General features: G+C 40.4%; 2 protein-coding genes across 2 annotated transcripts in view; one reads left to right on the plus strand and one right to left on the minus strand.

Moving 5' to 3' along the window:
• Positions 1–463, plus strand: part of LOC306929547 (cryptochrome-1-like) — a 13,096-nt gene extending 12,633 nt beyond the window's left edge. Inside the window, exon 14 of the mRNA XM_079510119.1 lies at positions 311–463. Within this exon, the coding sequence (XP_079366245.1) occupies positions 311–355 (45 nt within the window). The 3' untranslated portion in view covers positions 356–463. The remainder of the gene's footprint in view (positions 1–310) is intronic.
• Positions 464–3,577: 3,114 nt separating this feature from the next.
• On the minus strand, positions 3,578–10,542 carry LOC306929558 (transmembrane protein 263). The gene is made up of 3 exons (XM_079510142.1): positions 10,138–10,542; positions 7,617–7,719; positions 3,578–6,878 (listed from the first exon to the last, which is right to left on the minus strand). Exons 1-3 carry the CDS (start codon positions 10,144–10,146, stop codon positions 6,592–6,594), a joined length of 399 nt encoding a protein of 132 aa, XP_079366268.1. The 5' UTR covers positions 10,147–10,542; the 3' UTR covers positions 3,578–6,591.

Genomic DNA, 10,542 nt, shown 5'->3' on the forward strand with positions numbered 1-10,542 from the left:
CATGATATTTTCTCTTCTCTGATCTTGCACCTTGTAAGTTTCTCTGCATACATTATAAGCGGCACATTTATTGCCCCAAACGGCAAAATAAAACGTTGTTGGCTCCAATAGAGTAGCAGTGGCATTTGCTAAACTTTATATATCATTAGTTAAACAATAAACAAGATTATAAACAAGCTTAAACAAGCTTATATGAATCTGTTTTCCATCTACCCTCAAGTCCATTCTTTCAGTCTTGAGAATGACAGACAGTATAGGACAGCTGAGAGTCCTGGACTCATATTCCTGTTGTCTTCTGCTTGTATTTCAGAAGGAAGTCGGTGGACAGGAACAGCTGATGACTGTATCGTCCTGAGGTGCTGGCCCATCACAGATATTTATACATAGTGTACATACGTGTAGTAGCCATATGAAAAAAGACATTATTTTATTTTTACATTTTTGTAGGAAAATAAAAATCTCTTATATATATTATATAATATATGTTTATGAACATTTTGTACACACACACACACACACACACACACACACACACACACACACACACACACACACACACACACACACACACACACACACACACACACACACACACACACACACACACACACACACACACACACACACACACACACAGTTGGTAAACAGCCTGCTATGGACATAAGCTCAATTTGGATCTCATGACTAGGTGTGTCTGATGACATTTCACCGTTCGTTGTGATACCTCAGCGGGAGTTGGACCTGTTCTCACACAACTGTCAGCTGATCATTATAGGACAGTGCTTCTCAAAGTGGGGTCCGGGGACCCCCAGGGGTCCTTTGGGGGGGGTTCCAGGAGGAGGGTCCCCAGCAAAAGGAGTTCATAATGTATTAAAATCAGTTTAGGCACTTTAACCCTATTTTGTATTTTGAAAATAGCCGTTCTACAAGCTTGTATTTCCGGCTGGCACCTGTATTTCCCTGGCACAACATCTTTCAGATGTGGACTCGGCTTGCTGGCGAAATCACGTTCATTTGGAGGTTCATGGCATGGCAATGTTTGAGAACTACTGTTAATAACAGTCTGTTATAGGACATGTTTTGTACAGAGTGAGAGTGTGGATATATTATATTGTGTGGTTTGCATAAAGAGACAATTTTGGACACCATTTAGACAGGAAGATAGAAACGTGAGAAATATTCTCAACCTTCTTAATTTCAACAAGTCCCAGTTAGATGATTTTCTTTATTCTTTTTTTACTTCAATCTACAACGTCAAAACCTCATTCATTTATGACAAATACAACAGGCAAATTAATTATAAACGCTCATGTTGTGTAAGGACCAAAGCTGATCTACAAGCTCACTGTACAATGATGAGCAATTTGAACATGTTCGACTATAATGACATGCCCAAAGTAGGGACGCCAGGTTGAATGAAAGAAGTATACAAACTGATTTACAGTAAATAAGAACAACATTGGTAATACATCAAATGCATATTGCTGTTCGCTATTGTTGATGCTATTGTGTTGTGTATATTATAACACTGTATCTGCTTTGTAATGTATTGTCACTGTCGGGCAGAAACCTTGTACTGTATGACCATATTTCAACTTTTTCATGTTTTTCATAAATTAGAGCCCTGATTTATACCTTGTCACCTGACAGTGCCACGCAAAAGTAACAAAAATAGCAAACCTATAAGCTCATAAGTTGTGAGCTTGCAGATCTGCTATTTTCACTATTTTTTGAAAATCTTTCAAAACTCTTGCCCAAAATGGGGATGCCAGGTTGACAGTGGTTAAGTCTGGCTGGTTTCATGTTTATTGAACCAATGAAATGTATTAACAAGAGCTTGTGACTAAATAATTAGATCCATAGGACATTTCCTTTTGGGCATTCCCTGAAAAGAAAGGGTTTTGGACATACAAGGTTTCTACCTGACAGTGATGACATGCATCTCGTCTTCTGGCTTATGGTTGAATGTTATTCTTGCTGTAGAACAGTGTGGTAAAATTGTCCATTCAGTGACTTAGTTACTATCTTACATAATATAGTTTTATTCCTTAAGTTAAATTATTGAGGTTGTGTTACCACAACCTGTATAATTATATGGGTTCTTCACAGTTTGTCAAACTGGCCACGCTCAGTTCATTCAGACCACCGCTCGCTTCCGATTGGTTGCCTGCTTTGTCTTTTCTCTTGTTTTGAAGGGAACTATACTGGAGTGAACACATGCGTTTTAGCAGTGTTTTATTGGCCTGTATATTACTTATTTCAGTTTTTTATACCACATTACCAAAACAATGTCTGTGTGTCTGATTTTTTATTAAACTGATTTTGATATTGTGGTCTGTCTATTTGTATGTCTGTTTGGTTTAGAGCTCTCAATGACACCTATTTCTTTTCTTGTTTTCCAAATTGTCGCTGTCGGAAGGAAACCACCTATCTCCATTTTTTAGGTTTTTGTCATAAATCAATGCTGTTGAACACCCTTTACATATGTGAGTTGGTTAAATAAATATCGAACCAATGAAAAGTATTAAAAAACGCTTCAGACAACCTCTTAACTCCATTGGACCCTCAGACTGGTTGCTAAAGCAGCTAACTTTACTCCACCACCTCTCCCCCTCTCATGCAAGTAATTGTCCAATTGACACAATATAAAGTCACAATACCAACTTTGATGAGGCAGTATTGTATTGTTTAAAAAATATAAGGTTTTCTAAATGTCAAGAAAATAAATATATATATTTCCTGAAAAATGAACACACACACACACACAGAACAGTTAAGTACAGTTATAATTCATTGCATTCCAGCCCACGTTTTTAATAGTTTGTAGTACTTACCAGAGGCAGTATTTCCATCAATGCATAGGTGTTATTGCCTTGGTTGACTTGAATTATCTGTGCGACAGGTCTTTTAAAAAAAAAAATCTGTCTACTTGGGATCAACCATTACTGTCTTTTCACTCTCTGCACCTGCACTCCTACAATATTGTATAATTTATTTTCTGTTCGTTATAGAGCTGGAGAGACCCAACTTTTTGTTTAAAAAAAATAATATCACTAACACTATAGGATTTTATTGTGTTCATGTGCCCACTGGGAACCCCCCTCTTGGGTCAAACCTGTTGCCCAAGGGCACATTGTCACCGTTTCTTGGCAACAAGCATCTGGCAGCTTTAGAACACTGTCACCCTTATGATTGAATGAACAATATTTTGTTTACTCGTCTCTCTCTGCTGTGTGAATACAAACACCTTCAATTAGATATAAATCCAATGATTATGTACTTCCCACCAGATCAGTGATTCTCAACCCCAATCAAGGGGGAGTTTGTTTTTGCCAGCATAAAAAAAACATTATTGCAGGGTGTCTTAACTCTTGAAGTTGAGACAACTGCAGCTTATGGGTCCATTTGTACACTTACAGTTCCAGACCTGTAAGGGTCCATTTGGTTCCATGTGTACGCTCAAGAGTTACAGACTCCATTGGAACAAAACTGTCAATCATTTAGCAGAGGGACCCCCTGGAGACCCCTCAAGGATGGCACGTTGAGAACCAGTGCACTTAACACACAACGCTAGAAGAAACTTCTCAAATCACTTTATTGATATAAGTAAAAACGTAGAAGACATTCACCTCCGTTCAAATGTTGCATTGAAATGCTAAAATTCATTATAAATGTTCACAAACATTGAAAATAAAAACTTGTCAGCAGACAGCGAAACAGAGAAACTTGCCCTTCAATAAATAGATCTGGGTTTCATGAAATATATTGGAATTCATACAGAGAACGGCTCAATTCTAAATTACATAAATGTCTCTTTTTAAAATGGTAATTCAACTTTTGTCTCAGCCTTTGAGTATGCTATATTTTGCAACAGTACAAATTGTTAAAATAATACTTAATAAGAATTCTGATGTGTAGGACACTTTGCCCTAGCCACTCGAAAATCTACAGTAGAGGCTTTTAAAAGGTCTCACAATGATTTATTGAAATCTTACTTCAGCATTCTGATGTTGTGCAATTTAAAAAGTGAGTGAAAGTATATTGATCATAGAAAACTAAACCTTTGAGCTGTAACATTGATCGGAGGTTTCTTTCAGAATGCGTTATAAGGATGCAGAACTACCTTCAACCAAATCTGGGAATCCATTGGCATAAAAAAGGAAAGACAGCACCCTCTGCTGTCTGTTTTCTTTGAATTTGCCTCTGGTGACAGGCCCATAGAGTTATAAAGGATAGAAGGCGGACAGCCCCGCCCCCCTGGGCCCCTATTCATTTCAATAGAAGTTACTCAGTGGCATTTTGAAGCACCCGGAAGAACGCTCTACTTCCGCATTTGACCACCAACTGTTGGTGCAAACAAGCACTCAATGTTAAACCCCAGCGGCGCGGGATTTCCTCTAAATTCAGGGGCCGGCCTGTAGTTCCAGCTTTCACCGCTACGTCTCGCAGCTTCAACATTGGCAAGCCTTTCTGGGGGCTTGGACACAAGACGTACAGTATAAAGGTAGACGCCTGTTCCGGCTCTGGGGCGTCTGTATCTCAACGGAAGGCAGCATGGTGGCAACGGCAGGCGATGGCAATGCGTGATTGCATTGGCAAGCTTTCCGAGATTCCTTGCGAAGCCCCGCGGCAGCATGAGCGTGCGTCACAGAGCGCATGTTCGGGTCTGTAAGTCCCGGAAAAGATGTGCTTTGATTGGCCAGTAATCACTTGAGTGGCAGCGTGACACAAGGTGCCTTCCACACTTCCGACATACTTCCTCTCCCAGTGTAAATTCTTCCACCCCTCCTTCAACACACATCGCAGCCTCCAACGAACTGCAGCGGCCAATGAGGCATCTATTTTTTAATATCTATGTTCCACACTTCCTGCTCACTTCCGCCCCCTCTTGCACACATATGGCTCCAACGAACTGCAATGCCAAATGAGGCATCTATTTTTTTAATATCGATGCTTGGACAGGCCTCAATAGAATGGGATGTTGGCCTGTTTGGCCCGCCCTCAGCCCTCCACTTCCTGTGGGGCGCCTATGTTTTCAACAATGTATACACCTTCTGAATGGTACTGCTGACAGATTCAGTAGCATACCGGTAGCTCAGAATCTGTTCTAGAGAATACCTTCAACCTGGCATCACTATTTTGGAAAAATAAAGAAAAAAATTAAAACAATAGTGAATTTAGCCAATTTACAAGCTTGTGATGACTTGTTGTGAGCTTGTAGATCAGCTAAACAAAGCATAACATACGGCTTAAAAGGTCAAGTTCATCCCAAGGCCGATATGGATGTGTTGTCCTTTCTAGCCTTATCTTAAACTTCCCAAAATGTTTAAAAATAACCAATCTACAAGCTCACAATGAGTCACGATTTGAGCTTGTAGATGGTCAATTTTTAGCGTCTATTTTTCAGCACAATTTCTGAAATATTAAAAATAAATCTCAAATTATCGTCAATGTCACAATGTTCTTTTTGAGGTATTTGGTCAAAGATATTGTGATGTGATTGTGATTGTCCCTAATATCCCAGCCCCCCCCCCCCCCCCACACACACACACACACACACACATACACAAACCTGTTGCTTCAAACACTGAGACAATTAAAAAAGAAAAACAATTCTATTTCTTTCAAGAAACGAGAGAACTTAAAGCACACAAGGTAAAGGTTGAAGCACTGTGAATATAGTCCCAGCAGACCAACGGTCCATTTGAAACTTTGAAAACTTCCTCTTTCTTTGGCTCAGGGTTGGATCCACAATGTCCTTTAGTCCACTGGTTCTCAACGTCGGGTCCAGGAACCACCAGGGGTCCAAATGGACCCTTATGGGTCTGCAACTCTTGCATGGCCGTCCATTTGGTGCAATTGGTACACTCAGTGTATATTTGGGGTCCCACAGATAAAACGTTTAATTGAGTTCACTGAATAACTGAACTAAACTAAACCGGGAACCCCAGTCTACTACACAACACAGTTAAACTCCTCAGTGATTAGAGAGATCTGAGAGTCTACATTTATATAGTACGCTACAGACAGGTAAGGATCCATTTGGACCTCTGGTGGTCCCCAGAGCCGATGTTGAGAAACAGTCCATTAGTCTCTCCAGACAGACTGCTGGCTCACACAATTTTCAAATGCTTTGCAGAAAATCCGAAAGAAAGAATCTACTGCGGATTTTCCGCCCCCCACCTCAACACACACACACTTCTGCTTCGTCTTTGCAGTCGCGTAAATAAGTCCTTCTGTAAACTGTAAATTAGCGTATATAGCTTGCTGCTGAGCAGAAATGGAAATCAAAAAATATATATTTGAAAGATATCATGAACTATGTGTTTGTGAAACGGAAATGGCAAACGGATGACAGCTTCCGTTCGCGACTTCCAGGAGGCGGAGGAGTTACAGACTCTCCGTAGCATTCGAAGATTGCGGAAGAGTCGCCTGGCTTGAGAGACTACATGTCCGCCGTCATCAACATCGTGGAACCCGATTCATACTCTGTCGCGTGACAAAAATAGCCGACTTAAACTTGCACGTTGGCTATTTTTGCCACACGGCCCCGTCGTCCAACGGAGCACAAATTTGGCTTATAAATCCTCTTCACTCGGCTTTGTCCTTCCTCTTGGACTTGAACGGGACTTTGCTGGCGACCGTTGAGCCCACACTGGACACTCCCCCGGCCACGGCAGACACGCCCCCTTTGACCAGGCCCACGCCCATGGAGGGCACACTGGTGACGGCCGACTTGGTCAGCTCCAGGCTCTTGCCGCCCACCCAGACCACGCCCCCCACTGCCGCTCCCACCACACCTTTGGTGACGTTGAAGAGGCCTCCGGTAACACGCCACACCATGCCGGGCTGCACCTCTGGGTGCTCCTTCCCTACGTCTGAAACAAACATCATTATTATTAGTATAGTAGTAGTAGTATCTATTACCATAAAAAAAAAAGAAAAGAATAGAAAAAAATATATATATATATATATATATATATATATATATATATATATATATATATATATATATATAATCACATGCGTGCGTGTCTTTGTGCAAATGTATAGGCAGCGAGACAGGCAGAGCCTCTTTGTCATGGTAATCCAGTGTTTGCAGAAATTGGTCAAATTCTGACTAGCCAATGCCTCGCATTGTGACACGTTTGTGATCGGATATTTGCAAATAGCCAATGTAACTCATTTGGAATAGTTTTGAAAACTAGCACATTATGTCAGTCAGTCAGTCCTTAATAACAGTGTGGACAGTCGGCCCTAAATATCATATTTGAGACAAATCCAATTTGCCTGCAGTCTGGACAAAACTCTCAATGATGCAAAATGTCTCCCGCATGTCACAACGTACAGTTTGCAAGAAGAGGTTGCACAAACAAACATTCCCATGACAGTTTCTGAAATAGCAACAGGCTGCAACTTTCTCCAGAGAGACGCACCCTCCCCGCCTTAGAAGCACTTACAAATAATAAAGCAGCATGTAAAAATAACAAGCAGCTCACAGTGTGTAGGCAGGGCTGTCACGATAGTTACATTTCAGTTGATTGACACATAATCATAATGTGATTATTATTATGATAATTATTCAAAATGATCTAAAATAATTGTGATCAGGTTACCTGCTGTGTTACTTGCTGTCATCGTGTCAGTCCCAGCAGACTCCTGCTCCTCTCCCACTGCGGTCGTTCCAGGCTGACTCTCGGCACTCACATTGTTGGCGTTCTGACAAAACACACAGTTGACAATGTGTTCTTATTCAGAGAGACTGTTTATTGAAATATAGTCAATAAACACGCTAAACTGTCACATACATAAGAGCGCAGACAGAGAGAACTGTGTAGGGCCTCAGTCAGAGAGACTGGGATACCAGGTAGCACACCAGGTAAACCGAGGACCTAGCATCTGTCTAAACAACATGCTATCTAAATAGCATTTTGTATCTGTATATTTAAAACTATAGGATACCAGGTAAACAGAGAACCTAGGATCTTTCTAAACAAGTTCAACGTGCTCTCTAAATACATTTCTGACCCCCATCTAACCACTTAACACGGCAGCCGAATGGCTGATGGGTGGGCCACAAACACTTTTGAGATTTTCAAGTGGGCTCTGGAACCCCATCGAAAACCCCTGGAGGTCCAAAGAACCCCATGTTGAGAAGTCATATTGTAGCCTGTTTTAAGTGAAATAGTGAATGTAATGACATATTGGTTGGGTAACAGGAACAGTGGGCACATCTGTGTTAAATTGCCTATTCTTTCCAAAATGTTAGATAATAAACAATTTGTAAAATGGTCTAAGTAATGTAAAGTATGTATGACAAGAATATGCTTGAACGCTCTTGCTATAGCCAGTCATTTTGGGCATAATCAAGAATTGAAGGGTACATTTAGGTCTGATAGATTAGTGATATACCGTATTGTACCTAGGCCTTACATCCCACAAACAAAGAGGATTAAGGGGGGGTGTATTGTACCATGAATGTTCAAACAATGTAGGCATAGGCTACTTTTTTTTTTTACATTTGAGGTAGCCACGTGCTTGCATCAGACATATTTTCCTGTATACAGTAGGCACATGCAGTTTTTCCTCAACAACACATGACTACGGTATATTTATAGTCAATAACATGACATGACAATAACATGTATAGAAAGCTGCTGTGTGCTCAAGCAATTATACACTGTGTCACAAGTTCAGCATGTGTTCTGTACCTGTGAAAATGCACTTTTTAAGGCATAGTGCACATCCTTGTATACTGCTCATTTGTGTTGTCGGTATAAGCAAGAGAGCATGAGAAAACTCAAGGTGGAGTATAATGATAGTATGAGGCTGCTACTAGGAGCTCCAGTGCTAGCCATATGTGTGCAAGTGTCGGGGTTCCAACTTCCCCTGAAGTTTTAAGAAACTTGATCTATAAATGTATGTGCAGAGCAACCGAGTCAGAAAATGACATCATTACTGCTGTGACTAACCCTCATACAGTTTGTATAGATTATCTTACAAATTGTGGAAGCACTTGTCTGCATGTTAGAAATTGAAAAACTGTATATTATTGTTTTATTTTATTCTGTACTTTGTGTGATTTGTACTGTTTTATATGTATTGTGACATGGATCTCCCTGGGTCTGAAATAAAGCATCGATTGATTGATTGATATGATTCTGAATGAGCATTCTGCATAATTACTACTTTTACACTTTGGATACTAATATGTATTGTACTTTGACTCAAGATTTTGACTGCAATACGTTTAATGTAATTAAACCAAGTATTGTTTACACTGTGGATACTTTTACTTTAGTGACTGGCCTACTTCTTCAAGGTATACATCATGCCATATGTAGCCTACATTATGCCTTTACCAGCAGTCATGTGCATTTAGCCTACATTACTTTACATAATCACTGGAGGAAATGACAATTAAACACCTTTAGTATAGTAGGCTAGTTTACTGTGCGAATTAAATTGCTACAAAACAACATACATTAAGTGATACTGATTTTGTATGTATAGGCTCTAATCAGCAGCACAAAAAGTAGCCTATAGTCCAATTAAAATCAGCCCCACCTTTACCAACTGGCAACTGCAACATTAAGGGATGAACAGCACGTTCATTTTATTTTATTACAGTCCAATTATGATGGCCTACTTTATGCTTGGCACTGTAACTATTTTGCCAATGCCAATATCTGTAGCCTACTTTTACTCAAGTAGGCCTATCTTTGACTATTTGTACGCGTACGTGTTGCTACATGGTGGTATAGCTACTTAGTACTTTTATTTAAACATAATAGAAAGAAAGAAAAAAGTGAGAACTTCTCCCATCACTGCATGCGACAAGTTGGCAACGTTATCAGCACGTTAGTACGTTACGTGTCTGTTAACCCACATTTACATTAGTGGGTCTAGAGTACTAGCCGATATTAGATAACATTAGGCTACTTCAAGTTCACTATTGGATGTGACTGTCAAGTCTGTCAAAGATTTATTTTATCGAGGACATAAAGGCTTCGCTCATTAACTCGCCCAGCATGCGATAATCGTTAGAATAAAAAGACAATGCTAATAATTATTGTCAACAAAAACAGGGTCAAGGAACATGAGGATATAACATTAGCACAGCAGTTTGGTTTTTACCTTCACCATTGTTTCTGCAGTCTCCTTAAAACACAACACACCTGGCTGGACAAGTTTTGCAGGAATAGACGAACTTTTTCTTTGAGAACTTCTTCAGCCCCAGGCAGGTTCTTATTCTCCGTCTGATCTACACCTACACCTACACCTAAAAGATCTAACCTACACGGACACTACAGCTCTATCTTCATGCACATAGAAAACGTTGCACTTTTCTTCTTCCACTGTAAACTTGTAGGCTTTTTGCTGCAGCTTGCTGGTTCTGCCTACGTGGCGCGTACAGTTCCACTGGAGCCTGCTTTGTGCTGCGTCGTACTGCGGTGCCGCGGGAGAGTGGATCTACAAGCTAGCCGAGCGACGCTAACAAGCTGGTTGTCAGCGTGTAGATCTGTTTTCTTAAAGGTCTCT

This window comes from Electrona antarctica, assembly GCF_951216825.1.
Source record: "Electrona antarctica genome assembly, chromosome: 9".
Classification (NCBI taxonomy): domain Eukaryota; kingdom Metazoa; phylum Chordata; class Actinopteri; order Myctophiformes; family Myctophidae; genus Electrona; species Electrona antarctica.

Coding starts and splice junctions, on each gene's coding strand:
- LOC306929558 (XM_079510142.1), bottom strand. Junction 6,879..7,616: donor GACAGCAAGTAACACAGCAG/GTAACCTGATCA, acceptor TGTTTGTTTCAG/ACGTAGGGAAGGAGCACCCA.